Source organism: Crinia signifera, chromosome 1 (genome assembly GCF_055691185.1).
Source record: "Crinia signifera chromosome 1, ASM5569118v1, whole genome shotgun sequence".
Taxonomy (NCBI): domain Eukaryota; kingdom Metazoa; phylum Chordata; class Amphibia; order Anura; family Myobatrachidae; genus Crinia; species Crinia signifera.
Genome location: NC_139217.1, coordinates 326,880,989 through 326,905,940, shown reverse-complemented (window position 1 = coordinate 326,905,940; position 24,952 = coordinate 326,880,989). Strand labels below are relative to the sequence as shown.

The window sequence follows — 24,952 nt, the reverse complement described above, 5'->3', positions numbered from 1 at the left end:
GGTGAGGGACAATATTGTCAGCCATCATCTCTGGATTTACCTATTTAATTGATCATAAATCATTTGAATTGGTTCTGGACCACCAATCCAAGGCACCCCAGCAAGTGTCTCGAAGGGACTAAGTAAAAACCAGAACATATTAAGATCCTATAATGCTGGGGGTGTCTTGTCAGGGGCGATGCCTATGATAGCTTTCACCAGGGACAATGGGGAAGGGGAGATTATAGCCTCTCCATGTGGTCCAGAACATACAGCTAGGCAGTTTTCTCACCCTCCTCCTCTCCCTTGTGACAGGTGTCACAGGCCACCCCTGCGGACAGGACACTCCCCGGACAAGCTCCGGAATGACAGAAATTGATGAATGGAGCCTGTCTGGTCCAGCGTTCCGGGGTCATGTGCTGTTCTAGTTTTTACCCATACCCTGTCCTGAGGCTCCCAGTTTGGGAACCACTGACATAACTGAAGGTCTGCTTCCAATTCATGGAAGTATGGATATTGGGAGTATGTAACTTGGCAATTCTGTTGCTCCGCAAAACTGGACCATGTGAACAAGTAGATGCACATGATTGGCCAGACTGCATATTATTGTGTATATCAGTGGTTCCTAAACTGTGTGCTGTGGCACCCTGGGGTGTCATGGAGCAGTGGCAGGGGTGCCCTGGGTTTTTGATCCAGGACCAATTCAATTATTTATGGTCAATGTAATAGGCAAAACCAGTGCTTGTGGCTTCCAGTCATAACATATTTGAACAAACAGAAGCGAATCATGTACCTAAACCACATCATTGAATCTAAGGATAACATATAAACACAATTTACTTAATTTAAAAAAAAATAATAATTCTAAAGTACTCAATAAAAAACTTGTGGTCTAGGGGGTACCATGAAAAACGTTGTTACTCGAAGGCGCTGTGATTCAAAAAAGTTTGGGAACCACTGGTGTAGATGTTATAGGAAAAGCAATGAGGAGTAATGTGAAAATGATACCCCTTTCACACTTGCAAAAAATATCCCGGGTTTTTGCACATGAACGCGCATCAACCCGGGCTGTAGCTCAGGGGTAGATTTATTAAGCTCGGTGAAGTGATAAAGTGTCTGGTTTTTATCACCAGCCAATCAGCTCCTACCTGTCATTTTTCAATCCAAGCCTGTAACTTTACAGTTAAGAGCTGATTGGCCGGTGAAAAAAAAAACACACTTTATCACTTCACCGAGCTTAATAAATCTGCCCCTCAGTGTGAAAGGTGAAAGGGTCTTGTCACCGCATCCCATTTTCAGCATTCCGGGATTTCTACCCAGGTCCTGACCTGGGTAGATTCCGGAATCGACAAGGGATGTGGGAGTATGAACGAGTATACCGGCTCAGCGTGTCCCAGATCCCGTTCACTGCAGTGAAAATGTGCCGCTGGGAGGTGCTGACGTCTCCCACTGACGCCCAGGCCAAGATGACGCCACCCCCGACTTCATTCTGGGTTGGGTGTGCAGTGTGAAAGCACTTGCAAGCCGGGTTGTACCCGAATCTTAGAACCTGGCTTGCATGTGTGAAAGGTGTATGATACGGTTATATAGTTATGTTATTTTTTGTTTCCCCTCCATGTCCAATACGATTGTATTTAATCATGTACAGATAAGTAAGCCATGACACTCACATGGTAGTTCTTGATAAATGCAATTAACAAAAACAGCCTGACTGGGGAAAATTACATAAAAAAAAAGCGGGGGGGGGGGGGGGGGGGGTTGGGGCAACTCATAGAGATACTGTATGATGTGGGCTCCCCTGTGTGAGAGCAGCAGCCGGCCAGTGTAACCTGAGCAGCAGTCGTAGCCAGCACTGGTATCGCTCCCCCACCCCATTTCCCGCTGCCCCTGGGAGCCTTCCTCCCCTCCGCCCATTTCTCCTCCCTGCACCGGGGCTGCTGGGTAATCATCAAGATGGCTGCAGAGCATGTCTGAGTGTGGCTCCCCTGCCGGACACTGAGCAACCATTTGCAGGAAGGAGACCCGGCTGGAGCCCCGCTTCCTCCGTCATACCGTGTCTGCCGACTGCCTACTCCCTCTCTCCCCTTTCTGTCTCCCCAATCCCCGCTTCTCCCACCCCCGGCACCCAATCTGCTCGACCTCCAAAGGCTCCTTTCCGCCCACCTCTCCCCTCCCCCCTTTCCTTTCAGCCGGCTGCCAGGGAAATGTTATCCGAAAACAAAGACTGGTAAGGGGATTCGGTGCGGGCACGCTGCGTGCCTCTGCTGCCCGTCCCTCCTGCTGCTGGGGAGAGGTGTTCTTTGTTGGGCGGCCATGTGACGAGCAGGAGGGGGCTGGATGTGCCGCAGTTAGTGTGTCAGGGCGGCTGGGGATAGTGCTAGTACCGGTAACTGGGGGGGGGGGAGGAGGGAGACGGATGTGATACGGGGCTGCGTGTGCCGTGTACGTGCTGGCAGGGGCGGGGTCAGTACTGACGATGCAGCCTGGCTACCGGCTTCCATGGCCCTGCTATGGATTCGAGTATACCCGGCACTGGGATGGAGCAGGCAGCTATGTGCTTGCAGTGGCATGATGCTGCGGGTTACCTGTGGACTTTAGCATAATGCACTACAGTTATAGCTTTCCTGTCAGGCCTTCCTCAAATCTGCTCTGTGCTGACTGCATTTTCCTGTGGTTCTGTACTGCATGATTCCCTAGCCAGGTTTATCATGGTCATAGATAGTCCATATATTACGCACACAAAACAGCTCCTGAGTATTTACATGTGTTTTTGGTAACGTCACACTTCCACCTTTTAAACCAGTCCTGTCTTTTGCAGTGCACCGGAGAGAGAGGACACTGTAATGGAAGCAGTGGAGAGTCAAGCTGAGGGTGCGGTCCAAGAGACTACAACACCCCAACCCCAGGAAGAGAGCTGTGAAGTGGATGAGAAAAAAGAGGTAAGAGATACTATCCACCACAGTCTGACCACCAGGGGCCCAACACTGGATAATGCAGGGAGGGGGAGCAAATGTATTGGATCTCACACCCCATCAACCAATTTCCTGATATTACTTTCCTGGCTACCACAGAAAATGTTGTATAAATTGATATTCATAACAATTGTGTCCACATAAAATTAAGGACGCATACATATGAGATGTGAGATCCAAGACATGAGATGTTATTGCCTGTAAGGGAAGGGTTACTGGACACCAATATATTAATGAGTTGGGGAGAAAATACACAATAAACATGTTAACGTTGCCCTACAATGTACTGATCAAGTCCCTGTGAATTTACCCTTTTGTGAGCAGATTTAAGTTAAATGCTTCTCCATGTGGGGGTGGATGGGTATCTGAACAGTGGTCCCAAAGTTTGGGGTTTCTTTGGGAGGGGGGAGATGGTGTTTTAAGGTGCTCCCTGCTCTCTCCCACCTCCCTTGTCCACCAGCGAAGCCTGTATAAGTGTGTGTGCCGTTCCTTCCTCCGTAAAGACACCTCTCCCATCGCCCCAGCGCTTCCACCAAAACCCTGCTGGACTTCCAGGCAAAGCAACACCCAGTCAGAGCCCAGCTTTACCCAGGCAGCCCCGAGGGTGCAGAACAGACGCTGCTATGAGCATAACGACAGGAGGGCTGGGTGAGATTACTATTCTCAGCAGTTCCCCAGACATCATGAAATCTAAAGTGGAACTTTCTCAAATAAAACTCAATTATGCGCCTTCGAGGCTTAAAAACTTTTTGTGTGGCGTGTTCAGTGTTGTGACACCTGTTAGGTGACCATCGAGAACAGGATTTCACTGCATGATTGCAGGTCATGAAATGGGAGTGCTCTTATTGTATGTTTCAGAAGAAGCCTCTACTTTGCCAGCATCAAAGATCACGCCTCATAAGGAGCTGAAAGGACTCTTGTTTCAAATTGAATAATTCACAGTTGCTGTGTTGTCTGTATGGCCTACAAGATATGAAGAAGACATTGCTGAACATCCAATTCTCATTTTGCTTGTAAATGCAATCGTCACTCACAAGGTGGACGTTAAAGACTTATAGACGTTTTACAGTAACAGAAGTCTCTCGTTATATATATATGAACAGCTTTGGCTCGGTCCTCATTACACTTCCACCAACTAAATTTACTCAGAACTTTGGAACTGTGTTGAAGCCATGTGGAGTCTGTTATACATGACTGAAATGAATGTGAGCTTGCTTTTTAGCATGGTTTCTCTTCACTACAGACCTGATGTTTGGGTTTAAGGTCACACTGTCTCTATCAGCAACACTACATCTGGAATGGGGAGACTCTTGACTGATGAGAGGGTCTCTGCAAGTCCAAGCTCCTTTGAACTTTGAAACAAAATAGACTCTAAAATCACCTTTGCCGTGGATTAAATGGGCAGGCTCCACTCTCACCCACCCTCCTCACCGCTCACCACTTCCTATCTCACCCTCCAAAAACACACGACAAACCAATTCCAAATTAAGAGGAGGGTCACCGGCTGGCCACTCCTGAGCCACGTGGGAGAGACACACGGGGTACCAGGACAGTTCATCACTCCTCTGATTAATCGTTGGTTTCTTTTTATCTATTTCAATTTCTCTCCTTAGTCTTGAATTTTGTTTTTTATTTTAATTTTTTTCATCCTTTCCCTTTTATTTTTTATTTTATGTTAGACCAAATTTAAGTTTCTTAATGCCTTTTTTTTTTGCTAAGTGAAAAGCAGCATTCTACAGGGCATTTGAAGGGATGAGTTAATTATAGCTTATTTAATACATTGGCAGAATACATTTTCTTGATTTTGTCTTTAGGTGGCAAAGTGAACAATATGTACATTTCAGATTTATAATGCTACGTGAACTTTGTGCTTTCCTGCTAGAAAAAAAAAATCATGCATTGTGGTCATATATCTAAATGGCAAAAGGTTAAAGGAAAAGATGAATGCTCTGCTGCACAGAAGCAATTGAAACAACAATCCAAACTATGAAAGAAAAGTTGTTTTTTATTATTGTGGTAAACTATAAGCAGAACATTTTTGGCATCCATCTGACACTGTCCCTCTCCAAGATTGCTTTGAATCAATAAAGGTGCATACACACGGGGCAATATGATTGCTGGCAATAAATTGCTATCAATATATTGCTCAGCAATCATATTGTCCCGTTTTCATCTGCGACCAGAGATGGTCGCAGATGAAAATTTAAACACTGCTGGGTGAAGAGGCAGGGGATGAATTCAGGGGCTGAAAACGGGAGCGCACACCCGGCGATTTATCGCTGGTGCACACTCCAATCACTGGCAATATGGTCGCTCAGCGACCATATTCCCAGCGATTTCAGCCCCTATCGCTGCCGTGTGTACACACCATTATTTTATTAGTTCTGCCACTAACTACTATGGCAATCGCAAGGCACATTATGTAGTGAGCAGAGAGGCTTGGAACACACCCCTGAGCTATTTTGCACTGTAAAATCCTCACCTGTTATGTGATCTGACTCTGTAGTAGATCATTTGCAGCTCTATTTGTCAAACTTAGCAGCACGATTTAAGATGGATACATACTATAAAGGCCCATACACACATATAAGATTATCTTTCCAATCTGGATGGTTGGTATGAAAATCTGGAAATATAATCTTATAGTGTGTATCCATTTATTGTTAAGATGACTCATGGAAGGAATAGTTAAAAAATAAAAAAATCGGATGCATGCAGAAAAAGGTACCACAGTATTTTTAAAGAGTATAAATGTATTAGAGATTGCTGCTTTAAACTTTAAAGATGCTGCGTTCAGTGTACGGAGTTAACTTGGTACTGTGATAAGGGCAGGATGGGTCCCCTTTTCCCTTCAGTCTATCACCCATAAAAGCAGGTCCATATAAAGAGTGCTATAGTTTCAAATCTTTGTAGCACCATCATGGGTGATCATGTGGCATTTTAATCTGGGGAAAATGATCTAATAACTCTAAAGGCCCCCATACATTAGGCCGACTTGTCCTAGGGACAAGTCGGACCCAATTTACCTGCGAGCCGCCCGGCAGCTCCCCGGGAGGCTCACATACAATTTGGCACTTGATGCGGTGGTGGGGGCGGCCGGCGGGTGCGGTGAGCGCTGCTGACCTGGCCGGGCAGTGTACTTACACATAGCAGCAGCGGGGACGGGACGCGTAGTGGCGGCTATTAGATTTTTAAAATATTTGTCAAATGACCGGCCGCTCTCTGATTGGCCGGAGAGCTCTCAGCCAATCAGAGAGCGGCCGGTCATTTGACAAGTATTTTAAAAATATAATAGCCGCCACTGCGCTGCCCGTCCCCGCTGCTGCTATGTATGAATGGGCAGCCTGTGATTGGCTGAGCGCTCTCTCAGCCAATTGCTGACTGGCTGAGAGAGCGCTCAGCCAATCACAGGCCGCCCATTCATTGTATGGGCTTTTTTTTTTTTTTATTCCGTACTGACAGCTCCCGCCGGCTCCCCCTGCCCGGCTCTATGCCGCCTGTGTCCCCCGCAGCGCCCCCAGCCCCCCCTGCTCCCTCTACCGCCGCGCCGCCCCACTAGGTCCCAAGTCGGGTGGTCGGACGTGCAGCAGGTCTGACCACCAGACGCAGATCCGATGCGCACGGGACCGCGCATCGGATCTGAAGGGACATCAAAACTAGCCGATTTTGGTCCGATTTCGGCCAGATCCGACTGATCTGGCTGAAATCTGACCAAAATCGGCTAGTGTATGGGGGCCTTTACACCACAAGCTTCTGTCCTGAGATATTGGTAAGGCAACCCGTGTCCTGGCTTGGTGTGAAAGGTGGTGTCCTGGGTTGAACTTGGGACCATTTTTTTTTTTTTTTTTTTTTTTAAGGGGGGGGGGGGGGTTTGTGTTCACCTTTTTTCCCAAAGGTGCACATGACAGTATCCAGTCAGTTACTTAACTATATCTATCTAGTGAAAGTTAAGCTAGCCATACGCCTAAGGATTTATTGTCCAATCTGGCTGGTTAGAAGGAAAATATTGTAACCGATGGGAGCAAATGACAACTATTTTTCCTCGGTATGTTAAAAACACAGATAAAATGATCCTTCAGACAAGTCCATTAAATCAAATAGATTTAAACCAATTTCTGACCATTTTTGTCTGGTTGAAAATAATCAATTGTAATTTGCATCCACATGTTACCAGATTTGTAATTCCAACTAGCCAGATTGGAAAATCTTCATATATAGCTGGACTGGCCTAACCATAACCATTAATGTGTCAGTGGCTGCAATGGTTTTAGTACAGATTTGTACCTTTTGAAAAATGTATTGTAATACCTGTCATTCTGTTACATTTGCAGTGGAGTACGGAGTTTGTTCTGTTATTTAGAGTATTTGTATAGTGTTGCACAGTACTGTCTTAGACAGTCTAGTCTATAGAGGGTAAATATAAGTTAATGTAATATTGGCAAACCGTAATGATGCTATGAGTGAGTTAAGTATCGTTGGTAGTCATCCGTCATTCACAGCATAAACAATAGACGATGTTAAAAGATTCACCTCCTAAACGACCCTAAACGAAGTCTTCTGGGTTGTTCAGGAGGTGATTTATAATGGGGGTCGTTAATCATCATAAGACATCTAGTGTATGTATGGGCCTTAAGTGTGATCAATAACAAATGTATAAAATTGTTAGCATGTGATAAAAGTAAAGGTGCCCATACAGGGTGCGTTTTCAGGAGCAATGCGCGCTCCTGTGCACAGCAAAGAAAGTCTCTGCAGCCTGTGCTTTTGGTACTGGATTGCATCGTATGTAGTACAAAAAGCACAGTGCTTTAGCACATTGTGGGCCAAATGTAATAGGGTGAGAGTTTCAGAAAGTGAGAGATTTTGGGAGAGTTTTCCCCCTTCTTCTTTTTTTTTTTTTTTTTTTTTTTTTTAAAGCAGCAATCAATTACACTGCAAAACCAGGTTGATTGCCATGTAATTAATTGCTGCTTTAAAAAACATGGTAAAACTCTCCCAAAATCTCTCACTTTATGAAACTCTCACCCTATTACATTTGGCCTGTATATTTGGCCTGTATGTTTTTTTGTGCTAGATGCAATGCAGTCTAGTACTAAAAGCAGAGTTCATCACACCTTAAAGAAATCTGGTTCTGTGGAGGAGCCGGTATGGGATAAGAGCCAAGTGGCTGATTACTACATGCCCCGTATACACTGCAATAAAGGCAGCTGATATTCACAATATCATTAACAATATTATGGTGCATATTGTTCAGTGTGTACTAACGACACTGATGCACGCCTCCCTCGGGTCATTATTGACCCCCTTTCTCGTCTGTACTACACATGCAGGCAAATTTAGCTTATGCCGTTTATGACTAGGTGCATATCGTTCAGTATTATGAATGATAAAGATAAAATCGTATTCTACCAGCGACCATTTTGTTGTATGAAAAATGTTTGTCTTTATCTTTTGAAACTGTTCAGTGTACTCTTTCTTTCTGTATCTCTTGGGAGTTTCGGGGGAATTGTTAAAATATCGTTTTAAGCCTCACATATTAGTAAAATTTACTAAGGTGAGAGTTTTTGGAAGTTGAGGTGTTGCCCATAACAACCAATGAAATTCGAGCTATTATACTCTAGAAAATGTTTGATAAAAGTAGAATCTGGTTTCTAGGGGCAACATCTCACTCTTCCAAACTCTTATTTTAATAAATTTACTCATTAGTGTGTATGCAGTCCCTTACCTCCTTCAGGTGATTTTAAAAGGATGTCCAATGTGCCCACACATTCTGCATGGAGACAGGAATTTCTTAAAATGTGGCTAATATGCTCCATTTGGTACATGTGACTGATCTGGCTGCACATCTAGTGTCGTAGGACTGAAAGGTTTCTTATATGGGACCTTACTTGGCAGGCTGCAGGGCTTAAGGTCCCCATGCAGTGCAGCGACTACTCCTCTCAGAGAAGTCGAATGCAATGTTTCCTTGACCTTTCCGGGCAGCCGGATCGCATGCAGTCCTTTTGCATGCGTTCCCAGCCAAGCCGATATGACTCTGTGGCTCTGCTGCAATGTGCATAGGACTGCGCATCACAGCAGACCACCTGTCATTCACCTGCTCTCTTCCTGTGATTGATCGCTGCAACCGCAGAAAAAGTCTGAATTGCATAGGGGACCTTAATAAGAATGTGTCCTAGCAATATGTAGGATGATTTGGGGGAAGTGCGGTATTTGTAGAGGGAGACTGCAGCAATAAAGTAATCTTTATCACAAACTATGCACTAGGTATTCCCTCCAGGTTGTGTTATGTTGGTCCTTCCTAGGGATAGCTGAAATATTTACAATGAGAACTATTTCATTCTATAATACTCAAATACAAAACCTCAATGGGGTGATTTCTAACTGGTCCCTCATTGAGGTGTGCAAGGTCTGTGGTTTGGGCTCCCTAATCAGGACTTAACCTGGGATTTGCCGCTGTTTGTGGCTAAATCAGTCTTTTTGTGCTTGTATAATTCTAAGCAACAATTAATTTACTTTAGTTTAGGATGTGGAAAAAGACCATTCAAGTGGGATCGGATCGCGATCAGATCGCATGCAGTTCTTGAGCGGGTTGTAGGCTCCACCAGATCGCGAGCGGGTCGCATGATCATCTTATGACCTGCTCACGATCTGCATCATTGTGGTGTGTGTGAGGTTATCAGATTCACTGTAAATCTGTAATTACTATATTTTATTAGGTGTAGTAATTAATGTACTATTTTAGTCCGTCGGTACCCTCTTGTTCTCCATATATGTCTATATACTCCCTATATGTGTGTGTAGTTCCAGATCAGATCGCTCTCGCCCTAATATGGTCTGCCAGGAAATACCCAGGAAATAAGTCACCAAAAGGTTATGTCCCATTACCATACTTTTGTTCCTGCTATCACAGGAGGGTGGAAGCTGAGGGGCAATCTCCACAGGGGGGTTTACAATTCTTTGCAAACCTCTGGGCTCTAGCAGACTTTGTGGAACCGGCCACCACAGGGGGTGATCAGCCCATAATGTAATCAGCCGATTATTGTTCCTGCTGTTTACATGAGGGGGATAGCTGAAGGACAATCACCACAGGGGGTGATCAAATTCCCCTACTATCAACAGGAGGGTTGTCCACAGGGGGTGACCACCACATAATGTAATCAGACTGTGTTTTATATCTTGTGTTGACTCTGCTATGCATATCTTGGCTACTTCCAGACTTTCTGGAACCGACCCCAGCAGGGGGCAGAAGCAGATGGGCAGCAGCAGTACCTGGGAGGGGGGATAAACCTGACTTGAATCCACCAATAGGGATTGAGTGCAAGCCCACTGATGGTATGGAGAAGCGTGGGAAATTGGAAGTTTTTAAAATGACTTGTACACCTGCCAGCTCAGTATGTTAGTCGCAATCCGGTCTCAGGGGTCCTACCCTTCACTGGATCTTGTGGAACACATCGTTTGCCCGGGAAGGGGGCATCCTACCAAGCTCTGGTGTGGAGCGTCTGTGTTGTGTGGATTTACACAAGGTATCGTGTGGACTTATATGCTATCACTGCTGTGGGGATTAAGTGATAGTTTTGTGCTTTGGAACTGCTGCTACAAGGACTGCCATTGGACTGCTACCCGATAACGTTTATATGCTACATTTGACTCTTTTTCCTGTCTTCATCTACTTTCGTGTGCTGTGATAAAAATAAACCATATTTTGGTTTCATCTGCTCGGTGTCTGAGTGATTGAGGAACTCGTACCCTCACATTTGGCGGCAGCGACAGTGGGATCATTCAGACACCAACCATCGAGCACAGAAAGCACAGAGAACAGAGGATCAGACCATATGTAAGGAAACGGAAAATGCAATAAGGTGAGGTTCAGCAAGTGAGCAGGTGTCAGTCCTGTGAAAGGGAAAATGTTTCCAAGGGAAGGAGCAGAGGAGCTCAGGGATGGAGGTTATTCAGTGTATCGGCAGGCTGGGAAGCCGGATCTGTTATTTATTGTCAGAAAGATGCATTATATCTGGAAGTACTGGCAAGAAGCTCAGCAGATGGTCAGCGGGTGGAGAGTATCCAGCATACAGGACAAGTTGTGTTACCTGGGGGATGCATTCCTGCACTGTAAAGGTCAGGCCACCTCGTGGAATCTGCTGGGGGAGCCAGAGTTTGTAGAATTCACAGAGGAAGTGATTGCTACAGTTACCCAGATGCTACAAAGAGGACAATATTCTGAGGCTGAAGGACAAGTCCAGAATAAATTGATGCCCCAGATAGAACCAGAGGAAAGGTCTAGAAGGGGGCTACTGCAATCTGGGCAGACAACCGAGGGGTCTGCCACAGAATTAATTGTTACCGCAAGAGAAGGGTCGTTGTCAGGGGGGCCCCTAACTGCCCTTGAAGAAATGAGTATGGAGGAGCTGATAGCAGAAGGTCAGCTGCGAGGTATACCCATCCAATCCTGCACTCGCGGGGAAATCCTTCAGCAGATCCTTCACGATCAGGGAGATCCTACAAATGCATTTGCTGATTATCGAGCCTGGATCCTCCATTTCGGTGCCCAGTTGAGTGTGTGGGAACAATTGCAGTGTCTGGAGGAGTGCTTCGTGGTGGCAGAGGAAGAGGCGATTGATCGGGGGCTCCTGGATACCCCAGCATGGCAAGATCAGTGTCGCAGGGGGCGTGATGAAAGGCACCGTTTGCAATTGCTTCTCCCCCATCCGAGGGAGGAAGCTGCTCAGTGTTCTATACAGGGGGAGGTTATCCCCAAAGTGAAGGAGGTTATTCAGGAGGAGCTGCACTACTGCTTCCCTTTTGCTGAGGTGGGAGATGCAGAGCTATTATCCTGCTGCCAGGGGATCTATGAGGACTGCGTCCAAGAAGAGATCGCCGTGGTTAGAGGAGTATCCGACAACATCCAGGCCACCAGCCCACCAGTCACAGATGACGTCGTGTTTCGGGCTGCCCAGCATACTCAGCTGGGGAAGGAGGCTATCGCGGAGAAGGAGGTGTGCGCAGAAGTAGCTGCAGGTGAGCATCTGGCTTTTAAGGGGACAGAGCTGACACAGCCTGTCCTGCAGCCACCAGCGGAATTGTTTGTGATGGAGGGTCCCTCCTCAGCCCTGGACATTGAGACCAAATGCTGGACTGAAATGTGCCATGCCCCTAGTTTGGGTTTGGGGGAGGAAGGACATGATGGGGTGGTGGAAGTGCCAGGGCCAGAGCCCCTATATTGGCCTGCTGTTTGGCCCCTGTTCCTTGGGCAAGAGGGGGAGGTGGAAAGTGGTCCCTGCCCCATTGTGCCCGAGGCAAAAGTATTAGTAGGTTACAATGTTGCAGAGGGGGGGTACCCAGAATCCGAAGAAGAGGAATTGCTACAGCCCTTGTTAGTTCCAATGTATGACTTAGACTGTAATCATGCCCTTGCTGGTTCTGCAAACCAGCCGCCTTTTACAAGATGGGTTTGGTATGATGTCACCCTGTGGGACTCAGGTGGTATATCCAAACCCCAGATTCTCGGCTCTGCATCCCGCTATTCCAGGTTGTTATTGGTTCCTGAACAGCTGGGTACCGGGACTACAATAGTAGGGGAAGGAATGTGAGGTTATCAGATTCACTGTAAATCTGTAATTACTATATTTTATTAGGTGTAGTAATTAATGTACTATTTTAGTCCGTCGGTACCCTCTTGTTCTCCATATATGTCTATATACTCCCTATATGTGTGTGTAGTTCCAGATCAGATCGCTCTCGCCCTAATATGGTCTGCCAGGAAATACCCAGGAAATAAGTCACCAAAAGGTTATGTCCCATTACCATACTTTTGTTCCTGCTATCACAGGAGGGTGGAAGCTGAGGGGCAATCTCCACAGGGGGGTTTACAATTCTTTGCAAACCTCTGGGCTCTAGCAGACTTTGTGGAACCGGCCACCACAGGGGGTGATCAGCCCATAATGTAATCAGCCGATTATTGTTCCTGCTGTTTACATGAGGGGGATAGCTGAAGGACAATCACCACAGGGGGTGATCAAATTCCCCTACTATCAACAGGAGGGTTGTCCACAGGGGGTGACCACCACATAATGTAATCAGACTGTGTTTTATATCTTGTGTTGACTCTGCTATGCATATCTTGGCTACTTCCAGACTTTCTGGAACCGACCCCAGCAGGGGGCAGAAGCAGATGGGCAGCAGCAGTACCTGGGAGGGGGGATAAACCTGACTTGAATCCACCAATAGGGATTGAGTGCAAGCCCACTGATGGTATGGAGAAGCGTGGGAAATTGGAAGTTTTTAAAATGACTTGTACACCTGCCAGCTCAGTATGTTAGTCGCAATCCGGTCTCAGGGGTCCTACCCTTCACTGGATCTTGTGGAACACATCGTTTGCCCGGGAAGGGGGCATCCTACCAAGCTCTGGTGTGGAGCGTCTGTGTTGTGTGGATTTACACAAGGTATCGTGTGGACTTATATGCTATCACTGCTGTGGGGATTAAGTGATAGTTTTGTGCTTTGGAACTGCTGCTACAAGGACTGCCATTGGACTGCTACCCGATAACGTTTATATGCTACATTTGACTCTTTTTCCTGTCTTCATCTACTTTCGTGTGCTGTGATAAAAATAAACCATATTTTGGTTTCATCTGCTCGGTGTCTGAGTGATTGAGGAACTCGTACCCTCACAGTGTGTACCCAGCATTACTCTTTAAAAGCCTGAATTTAACACATGCGTTTAAAATTTCGGTTCTCAGCAGAACTTGATATGTTTGTTACCTTTTACAATAATTCACTGCAAGTTTAGATTTTTTTGTTTTGTTTTACCCTAGCTAATGCATTTAATTAAAAAAAAAAAAATGTTTTTAAATGCTTCTAAGAATTTATATAATATGAACTATTCTAGGAACAAAAACATTCCAGTATACATGGGTGTAATGCAGAACTGGGCAAGGTAACAGCACTGTAAATAACCCACAATGTTAAAGTCCCAATTCTAAAGGATGCCTGGCCCAGGACAAAATACTTGATCTAGATCTGTTTGCATGATCCTTTATTAAACATAGACTGACCCTCCCAAAAAAAGTAAGAGGAGTCCTAACGACCAGTGAAAAAGGGGCAGCAGAGCACATGAAATTAGAGCGCCTTTGTACCTCAGCTGATGGGACGGTCTGCTGAGCTCGGCAGCTTGGATCTACATTTTCGAAGGGGATTTTAAATCTGTTAACACATACACTGAAACTTTGATTAGGTCTGTGAACTAGTTTAAAGCGAAGACCAAGTTTGTTTTAATATAAATATATCCTTTTAAAAAATCACTCCATTTTCTTCAAATCAGATTTGGGCCTAAATTATCTTACTTAAAATGGCAGCCCATTCAATTAACTCCATCCCACTTGTGTTCTGTAATCTGCTGTCTTTTACATGAAGCGTGGAGGGCTTTGTCTTGGTATATCTGCAGGTTTTCTTTCTCTGCTTTTTTTTTTTTTTAATTATTATTTTTTTCACCCCCTCGCCCTTTGTTTATAATTTATTCTCCATTATAATTAATTTGTAATTGTCTAACAAGTTCTCTTTCTCCCTGGGGTGCCATATTGCCTCCATCCCCTTTCCTCCTTTGTCTCTACCCTTTGTCCTCTTTCTTAGAGCACAACACCACCAAGAACATTCAAGAGGAAGATTTCTGTTATATGTAAGTAACGTCATTGGCTTCTTTACCGGTCTTGGTATAGGTATGTTGTGGGTTGTTTTTTTTTTTATACAATTTTCTGACTTGGCTTTTGTAAGTATGTTTGGGAGAGCATGGACCTTTCATCACCTTATGTGCCTTTTCAGAGAGAACTATATCTTTTTTATTTTGTGGCCACATATAGAAGGTTTTACACTGCTGCTATTGCTGGCTTACATCTTGGCATTTAGCTACAGGGTATGGCATGAGTTACTTAGTTCTATTTTATGTTAACTAGGCATTCATTAAAAATCTGTGTGTACTATACACGTATGCCACATAATGCCGGGTGGGAGACGTCACCAGAGGCGGGCCTTAGCCGGCACTGGGAGATGGGAGCATCGGCCAACACCAGCTTCTCCATTGCAATGAACGGGTATCCGAGTCGCATCAATCCGGGATACCTGTTTTACACTGCACAGCGATCTGGGTTTGAACTAGTGTTCAACCCTGAGTGCTTGCCGGGTTGATGACCCTGGTCAGGGTTGGGGTAAAAGAGTATTAATGAGAAATCATTATGGCAGGCACTAGTGAGTAAATGAAAGTTAACTGGTATAACATATTTACCAGTATTTACTCGTGTGTATGAGTAGATTGCAAAAGTGTGTTCATATCTTGAATTTACTTTGTTTAAAATAATCCCAGCAATGTTTAGGTGGTCCATGCAGGCCTTTTTCTGGAGTTGCAGTAGAAATAAGCAGATTGATTGCGAAGTTGCCCCATGTGTGAGGCGTGACATTTAGGCAAACACTTTAATTTCTCACCTGTAAATAGAAGTATTTGTTTTGATCATCTTTTAAGGTTACTAAGGTCCACTAAATAAATAAATAATGGCATCTAGATATAATTGTGACAGCTGGCAAAGGTGAATAGCTCGGTGCACTTAAGGGCCGTCTGAGGTGGTTAAGGTGGTTTCAAAAAGGTTAGCAGGGTCTCCTGTAATGCGTGGTTTTTCAATAGTTGCACCAAGGAATTCTGGAAAGCACTGTAGAGCAGTGGTTCCCAACCCTGGTCCTCAAGTACCCCCAACAGTACACGTTTTCTAGGTCACACGGCAGGTGCACTCATTATTAAGGCACATTTGAAAAGATCACAGGTGGAACTAATTATCTCACCTGTGATTCTGTGTGGAGACCTGCAAAACGTGCACTGTTGGGGGTACTTGAGGACCAGGGTTCGGAACCACCGCTGTAAAGGTGTAAAACAACAAACAGCTGGCCTAATTCTTCTTATGGAGGTTTGTAATGCTGATGTTCTCTCCCCTGCAAGCGGCTACAAAATGTCCCAGTCAACCTACACCAGCTCCTAGCACAAACAGTGACAGCGAGGGAGCACACCCTGCACGACGCAGGCGCTGGGGGGCCAGCACGGCAACCACTCAGAAAAAGCCGTCTATTAGTATCTCCACAGAATCCTTGAAGGTATGACTTTGTGATATTCTGTCCATTCCTGCAAACCTAAAATATTTTTATATTTAGATCTGTAGCACGGTTCCAGTCTGGATCTGCTTACCCATGTACATCATTGTGCCACACTAATAAAAATGTCAGAGGACAACATCTGGCAGCAAAGAAGTATATGCGGTTTCCATATATAAACGATGCTACCTGCTGCTCACCGGACAGGAAATGCTAATGCATACCTCCCAACATGACCCTCTCCAGGAGGGACACATTGCTCTGTTTCTGGGCTTCCTTCTTAAATGTATGATTACCATCACCTGTTTCAAACAGGTTAATTGATAAGAAAGGTGTTTCCACACAGGTGATACTAATCATGCATTGAGAGAAGTCCAGAAACAGCATTGTGTCCCTCCTAGAGAGTCATGATGGGAGGTATGCTAATGACTGATGAGGTTTCTAAAATGTTAACACCTTTTACATACACAAATAAGTGTATTTCAAAAGTGTACATATGTATTTGGGTAGTTTTAAGGTAAATCTACAGTCTATTCAGAGTGATCATTTCTCGAATAATAAACAGTCTATTCTATAGTGGCAATGAGTGTTTACAGAGGTCTCTCCATCTAACATGTGATCACAGCTATTCAGGGCAAGTTTGCAAATGGCTATGTACGTATAGTCACACCTGCGATACAAAGGAAATACATTGAGCGAGTGTGATCGTACGCAGTTTGTCACAAATAACCTTTTAATCGCTGCAAAATTACACCAACCTCTTGTTCGAGGGTGAGATTAAGTTGGTCTAGTTAAAGTAGGTACTCGCTATCCAATTTTCAGGCGTTATTGGGCCAATCAGCTGATAATGCCTGCTAATTTAATAGTGTGTATATACAAAATTGCTTCAAACACTCCTGCAGTGCTTAGATTGGCAGAATGAGCCGAGATGTCTTATATATGCTCTATCGTTCCTGTGGTACTGATCCCATTATAGAAGCACACACTGAGCAAGAAATTGCTGTGTGCACACACTAAATCTGCCATTTACTGATCACAGCTGCTACCAAATCGGTGCCACCAGACAGCTTTATGAAGCTGTGTAAACTCTAATAGAAGTCCACCTCTCCCACAATATGTGCCTGTCTGTTCTGACCGTTCCAAGCTCTAATGATTCAACCTGGTGGCTGTGCATATATGATTGCTTATATTCTGGCCACATTCTCATTCACTCCCTGTTTAGGTCGTTCACTTTAATGGTCACATGTGTAATTGCAGGTAGTGTATGATCCCTTGCTTGGTCTCGCTACTAATGTCACCAGGAATCAGATCATAGAATGAGATTTTGGCCTGGATAAGTGCAGTCATCTGCACAAGCATTTAGGGGAATTTGACGGGTAACTTTGTTTTGGTTATAGACACTTTCCATATACATATACAGGTTGAGTATCCCTTATCCAAGTTAACTGGCACTAAATATGTGCGAGACAATGATTGCTTGGCATTCAAATTCAGTACCGGCGATAGTACACAAACTGTTTCATGTTTTGAAACCTTGTAGGTAAAGAGCCGAAAAATATTGGTAGTCAAGCTAAAGAGCCGACATCATGCGCGCGCCGAAGGCGCATGCGCCAAAAAAAGGGGTGTAGTCTATTTTGACCCCTTGGGTGGGTGTGATACAAATATGCCTCCAATAGTGCAGTGCCATACAGTATATACATATGTCCCCAATAGTGCCAGATACACATATGCCCCCACGGTGCCAGGTATGCACCACACGGTGCCGGGTATGCCCCCACAGTGCCAAAAAGCTGCTATGCCCCCACAGTGCCAAAAAGCTGCTATGCCCCCACAGTGCCACAAACTGCTATGCCCCCACAGTGCAAATTTCCCAGCAGCAGCACTCACCGTTGTTGCTGCTGCTGCCGGGCAGGGAGAGGACAGTCTGGTGTCCCGCTGCAGTCCTCCTGTCATGTCACTGATGGCAGGAGAGCACAGCACACCATGCGTCTCCATCCCCCTCACTTCCCTGTGACTGGGCCGTCCACCAATCAAAGCTCGCTGGCCGGCTCCTGATTGGCTGCTGGCCCGCGAGCTCTGATTGGCGGACGGCCCAGTCACAAGAAAGCACAGTAAGGGGTAGGAGAGATGCGCGATGTGCGCTCTCCTCCCCTCAGAAGGAAAAAGGATTCAGGGAACCGGCAGCAGGGGGGACTGGGACAGACGGTGGGCGGCAGGCAGCAATGGGAGCAGGAGCCGCACTTTACAAGGAGGAGAGCCGCATGAGGCTCAAGAGCCATGGGTTGGCCACCACTGTGTTAGTACAACATAAATGCAAGATACCTCAAGCTACACCACTGAAATATAAAAATATTCTGAAATACAGAATAATCCGTTATTCAAAATCCTTCTGGTCCCCAGCATTTTGGATAAGCGATACTCAACCTGTACCAATATATCTATATCTACTATACATACAAATGTGTGTATTAGTGTGTACTTATGTGGAATTGAGAGTGTTTAGCTTGTGTACTGAATTGCATTAATCTCTACACACACCTTTTTCCATACTACTCGGAATGTATTGACCGTCAGTATGGAATATGGTGTTTAGTCATACTTGGTACTGTATACATTATTGCACTTAATTAACTCTCCCTATTGCTTGCCACATTCCAATGTCATTATGTATTTTTTCAGAAAGCACCGTTATCTTTTTATGCAATCTACACCTATTGCCAAAATGTGTGGTGAAATTTTAATGAAAGGGAACAAAATTAATATTATTATTATTATTTAAGCCAATGCAGTATGTATAGGTTTTGACACCTCTCTTCATATTTGAGTGACCCCACATTTACAGCTGTAATTATAGACCTAAATGCTTCCATTCACAGAATTGTTTTCTGTAGCATAGGGTCATATGGTCAGGATAGCTACAAGTTTGCCACAAGATTTAATTGGTGTCCTTTATTTTAATTTTTATTTTTTTGGGTGCAGAGGTCCTTCTTAGATTTTCTTCAGTGTGGTGAATTTTCGTGTTGATTGCACTAATTACCAGGCAGTAACATTTACAGGGTCAACTACTCTGTAGGTGGCAGGCTTGGGGAGATAAAGGGACCTCTGCAGTTTGTATGTGCAGATGACAGTCACACTCCACATTGTGGTGAAGGGGTTAAATGAAGATGTGGATAGAATAATTTCCGTAACGTATAATGTACCTCTTGCAGCAGCCAAATGTTTAACACTTTATTATCATTCCCCTTAGAGTCTGATCCCTGAGATCAAAGAAATCAAGCAAGAGGCAGTTGTGGATCTTCATGCTGATGACACACACATTTCTGAAGATGAAGGTGAACGTAATGGAGATGACAACACCCACGACAAAGGACTCAAAATATGCAGGACCGTCACACAGGTGGATATGATACAAGTCTCCATTGTTAAAATTTTCTCTACGGTTCGTTCAGATCCGTAACTTTCTTATTATGACATTCCAGGTAGTGCCTGCTGATGTTCAGGAGAATGGACAAGAGGAAGAGGAGGAGGAAGATGATAAGCACTCTGAAGAAGCTACAGTTGGTGATGATCCTGTCCCTGTGGAGACAGAGGCAACGCCTCCAAGTGAGCAAGAAGTAAAAAAGCCTTTACCAGAGAGCCCAGCACAAGCCGAGGTCCGAGGTAAGTAAATCTGAGTGTTAGCTATACATTTCTTGGGGAATAGGTGTAGGTTACAGCCATTTTATTGCAAGCTGATTAGTCTTTGCATTTCTAACGTTTGACCACCTCTGTTCGGCAGTGACATTAGGAGATACCCTACTGAGGAGATCCGTCAGTCAACAGAAGACTGGCGTTTCAATTACAATTGATGACCCAGTGCGCACTGCGTCTCAGCAACCCTCACCCCCTCGAAGAAAACCTAGCTGTATAGTACACATCTGCAACCTGGTGAGTTTCTACATTTATTCGTTTTCATAATCTTATGGATTCATTCTGCACAGACCAAAACCATTATTTTCTTGTCTACACTGATCATTATCTGATGCTAATTGGGATTAGTTATACATTTGTTTTTTCTTACTTTTCTTTGAACTACTTTTTATGGATATTAATATATGAAATAGCCAGAATGGAGGTCTATACGTGAAACAATTTGGCTATATACTGCTAGTTGAGCTGGAAAATGCATGTAGGTTTGTTGCTGTAATGTTCAAGATCGTTTTGTGGATTCAAATCTGAAAACAAAACACATGTATTCCCTGTGTCCCCTTGCAGTTCACCAGCAGCAGTCTGTTGTATGGTAGCCCCCCATGTTTCACAACTTGAAGGACTAATGAAAAAGAAAATGTATAAAGCTAAACTTACATGTTGATTCTGTGATTGAACCACTAAGCATGATCATTTAAATGTTACCCTCTACAGGTCCGACCTTTCACCTTGGGACAACTAAAGGAATTACTCTCACGTACTGGAACAGTAGTGGAAGAAAACTTTTGGATAGATAAGATTAAATCTCATTGTTATGTTACGGTAAGATTGACATTTCTTTTTTTACCCTTCGCTTATTCTCTACACCATATCACTGCTCCTTGGAAATTCCTGTGACTTTTCCTACAATATTTTGCTCCTCTTTAGTTTGCTGTTGCAGTTTTGGAAATCTATATTTCAACTGCAAAATCTTTTGAGTGGATTTAGTACTTAATGCTAGATTGCCATTAATTTCCTGCCCCTAACATCCTTTGGTGCAAAGTCATATAAATAACAGAATTCAGACAGATGCTTTTATTGTGGTTAGATGTTTGTCCACTTGGGCATGAGCTGGGGGATGGCTAAGTCTCCAGATACTCAATGTGATTACTACTGCTTCAGTTAGTAACTGCACGCTCAGGACAACTCACAGACATTCAGAAGTGTACTGTGCCCCTGCTGATGAGTTATTGTCTTCAAATTACGCACTGCACAGTCTTGCAAATCCTGTTTGCCGGTCCTGTAATTCAGAATATCATCCGCTTCAGGGACCTCGAGGTAGTAGCGCCGCCATTTTTGTGGGCTAAAAATGGAACAAAGAAAATAATTGCAATTGTTCAGTCGGTTCCGATCTATGAATAATACCTTGGCTCCTCAGAATTGTCCTGGATGAGAGTCCTTGGGCCCAGACTGTAGTTTTTGAATGTGGTGCGAGATCAGGGAAGTAACATAGGTTGTTCTTGATTCAGTCAGGCCTATTTTAAATCTGAAAATTTTGAAGGATACTGATTTACAGGAATCTGAACCCCCCCCCCCCTCATAGACAGACTTTGCTGCTGTTCCTTGACATTGAGCAATGCAGCTAAAGCCAATAAAGTATTAGCATGCATAAAAAGTGTCTCTCATGGCAGCATTGTAGTAACAAATTTATTTAAAGGTATCTAATGCTGAGTTTCCCAAACGCCACCATTACAGTCCATGTTTTACAGAAATCCGTGCCTGATTGCCAGTTGCATTAATTAGTACCTCAGTAAATTTGGTTGAACCATCTCAAACATGGATATCTTTAAAACCTGGAGTATAATAGCAGAGTTTGCAAGAGACTGGTCTTTTCTGTACATGGCTTAATTAAGTTGATAACAAATTCTTGTGCAGTAATAAGTAGGCTGCTGGCATCAATTCATGATATAATTGCAGATTTCTTGACAATAATTAGTGTAAACCTCTTTTTAAACCATTTTGTTTTTAAAACGGACTCTTTGATCTACTACCCATAGTATTCTACTTTAGAAGAAGCGGTTACTACTAGGAATGCTCTTCACGGGGTGAAATGGCCACAGTCAAACCCAAAATTCTTATCGGCAGACTTTGCAGAGCAAGATGAGGTGAGCTTTTTTTCATTTGTATTCCCTTTACATCTGTTGCAGTATTATGTTTTCAACTGTTCAAAGGGGATGCATACATGTTCCTGGTGGTGGGGGTGCCAGCGATCAAGAGACCGGAAACTGTATCCTGATGTGGAGGATACAGACAGGTTCTTTAAGTACCCACCCTGCGTCCAGCCTAACCCTCCTACCTGGCTATCTAAACCTATTCTGTTCCCCTGCAGCCTAACCCTAAGTTCCCCTTGGTGCCTTAACCTAACCCCACCTCTCCCCAGGATGTAACTACAGCTGGTTCCAAGAGTGTCTATTTTGGCCATCCTTTTCTCCAGGTTGTACATGAGTAATTGCACTTAACATTATTTCTGTTTTTGATTATTTATTCTTTCTTACAGCTGGACTTCCACAGAGGTCTTCTTGTAGAACGACCTCCAGAACCTAAGCCAGAAGAGCCCCCGCACCCACATTCTCACCCACACATTGCTCCATTGCGTAATGAACACAGGGAACATGAGAGAGGTGTACGAGAACAGTGGGCAGAGCGGGAACGGGAGATGGAGAGGAGAGAACGCACTAGATCTGAACGAGAATGGGATAGAGATAAAATCCGTGAGGGGCCACGATCACGTTCCAGAGATCGGCGGCGTAAAGAGCATGCGAAGTCCAAAGAGAAAAAGAATGAAAAGAAAGGTACTGATATTGCTTTCATTAAAGCTCACAACATGTGAAATGTTTGGACCTTATGCACTCTCCCTTGGTTTATTTATTAAATATCATTGGGCCTGACTCTGAGATGTACGCTAATGCATTTGCACCTGTGATCCCTTATGGAGCCGGATATGCGAATATAGGCTGATGTTGCCATCTGCAAAATGTATTGTGATGCTCACTGCAGGCTTTGCAGATCCAAGTAACTGTGTACGCAGTGGTTCTAGGTCCTTCGATTGTTGACTCAGCAGTCCTATAGTTGTGCAGAATTGCACTCTAGTAGGTGGTAAAGGGTTACGATACACCTGTTTTTGCCACCAGTCCTTTTAACTACCTGGTTCCTGACTGTCACTTTGCAATGATGCATGCAGGGAGGATTTCTTTGCAAAGGCACCTTGGCACATGTGTATAGTGACCGCGAAGCTTGTGCTGCCAGCTGGTAATTGCTGAACTCCATTAATCTTATCATTGCATGCATCTCTGATCCCATCTCTTGTATGAGACTTCTAATCTTATTCATTTTCCTAGATCTATAATTACATTTAACTGTTCTGTGTTTTCAACTAGCCTCTAAATTAACAGTATTTATTCTGCCGATTACAGAGAAAGTACAGGAGGAGCCTCCAGCTAAACTACTGGATGACTTATTCCACAAAACCAAAGCTGCCCCTTGTATATACTGGTTGCCCCTCACAGATGACCAGGTAATAATGGCACAACCCTAAAGTTGCAGCAATAGTTAGATATGGCAAATCTTTATTTATTTTTAACATTCAAATGTACAATGTAATCCACTTGCAGATTATGAAAAAGGTTGCAGACAGGGAGGAGCGAGCAAAAGAACGAGAGAAACGGCGTAAGGAGCAGGAAGAGCAACAAGAGGAAGAAAGAAAAGAGCGAGCTAAGGAAAGGGAAAAAGAGGTAGAAAGAAACCGTGAACGAACGCGTGAAGCGGAGAGAGAAAAAAGGAGGGAGCACAGCAGAGAACACCCACGGGAGAGGGAACGTAGGGATCCTAAAAGACACAGCAGAAGCCGCAGCAGGAGTACACCAGTTAGAGATAGGGGAGGACGGCGTTGACACCTGTCGTTACCATGACTGGCCACTCAGCGGCTGCCTGTCCAGCACAGGTTGCGATCAAGGGTCACAACTCGGCAAGTGATTAGAGAAACAAAGCTCGTCAGGTCCTTTCACAGGTGAATTGCGTAAAACAAAAAACTCAGGCAACGAGTCGGCTCACTTCTAAAGGAATAATGATGCTCTCTCCCTGTTTTCAAACTCCCAAATTTTGGACTTAAATATTTTTCCTTCATTCCTATTCAATTTTCAATTTTATCTTCACACTTTCTGGATTGTAATTCAGATTGAATCTGTTCATCATTGGACGTTCCTGAATAGTTTGTGCAATGAGTTTCCTCTCTAATATAACCCTTCACCTGTCAAAGTGGCAGGCGACGGTAACCCCTTTTTTTTATTATTATTATTTTCCCTTTGGTGTTTTATTTTTTATTAAAAATGAAGTGTATTATTGGAAAATAAAATTCTGAATTAGTTTTATATCTTTTATGTCTTGACTGACTGAGACTATACAGTGCTAGTTTGTTGGGTTATACATTAAAGTAACAGCACTGACCAATAGATCTTCTGTTGTATGATGTACTGGTTGTGATCTGATGCAACATGAGGTCACCCAAGACATGCCCCAAGTCAAGGGGTATGTTGTATTGCTTGGAAGAGTCTGCGTAACCTGAACAAAATATAAGGCCATATCTCCAACACTATATATTCTTGCTCCAAAATGTTAAAATGATCATTTATACTGTTTCCCGGTACAGTAAGAGAAACAAAATTCTATTGGTACTTGTGTGCTTTCATGGCATCGGCAGCTGTCCCGCCCGTTCATTCCGGGTCCGCGTCCCCTCGTGCTCAACACACTTTATAAAAATCAACTCCACGCCGACGTGGATAGTTCATATCCCCACTATCCACGTTGGTGTGGAGTTGATTTTATAAAGTGTGTTGAGTCACTGAGCCCGAAGCGTAGGCGAGCGGACGGCCAGCTGCCACCGTGAAAGTACACCAGTACCATTCTATTTGTGGATTGAAAGTAATTTTACCTCTTAAAAAGAGGTTTCTGAATGGCCACTAATTCTGTCATTGGCATCTTTGCTCAAGCACTGTTGAATTATAGAAGTGACCTAGAGTGAACTTAAAATATTGAAAATAAAATTAGACGCCCATGTGCTACAAATAAAGGGCAGTTATTCTTTAATTCAAAGATCGTAATGGGTTATTGAGAGTGACTCGCTGCATAATGTTCTCCATGCTAGCTATAAAATAATG

The 24,952-nt window shown here is 44.2% G+C and overlaps 1 protein-coding gene across 6 annotated transcripts in view; it reads left to right on the top strand.

Moving 5' to 3' along the window:
- Window positions 1-24,166, top strand: part of ACIN1 (apoptotic chromatin condensation inducer 1) — a 77,726-nt gene extending 53,560 nt beyond the window's left edge. For 3 of the 6 annotated variants that reach the window (XM_083189141.1, XM_083189151.1, XM_083189135.1), the window contains 11 exons: window positions 2,798-2,918; window positions 14,574-14,619; window positions 15,925-16,076; window positions 19,321-19,470; window positions 19,553-19,733; window positions 19,852-20,000; window positions 20,475-20,582; window positions 21,797-21,904; window positions 22,297-22,591; window positions 23,213-23,313; window positions 23,411-24,166. In XM_083189141.1, the coding sequence (XP_083045267.1) occupies window positions 2,798-2,918; window positions 14,574-14,619; window positions 15,925-16,076; window positions 19,321-19,470; window positions 19,553-19,733; window positions 19,852-20,000; window positions 20,475-20,582; window positions 21,797-21,904; window positions 22,297-22,591; window positions 23,213-23,313; window positions 23,411-23,689 (1,690 nt within the window). In that variant the 3' untranslated portion in view covers window positions 23,690-24,166. Of the gene's footprint in view, window positions 1-1,903; window positions 2,207-2,797; window positions 2,919-3,454; window positions 3,804-14,573; window positions 14,620-15,924; window positions 16,077-19,320; window positions 19,471-19,552; window positions 19,734-19,851; window positions 20,001-20,474; window positions 20,583-21,796; window positions 21,905-22,296; window positions 22,592-23,212; window positions 23,314-23,410 lie in introns of those variants that run through there. The other 3 variants (XM_083189177.1, XM_083189168.1, XM_083189161.1) reach the window with 3 other exon arrangements.
- Window positions 24,167-24,952: the final 786 nt, after the last annotated feature.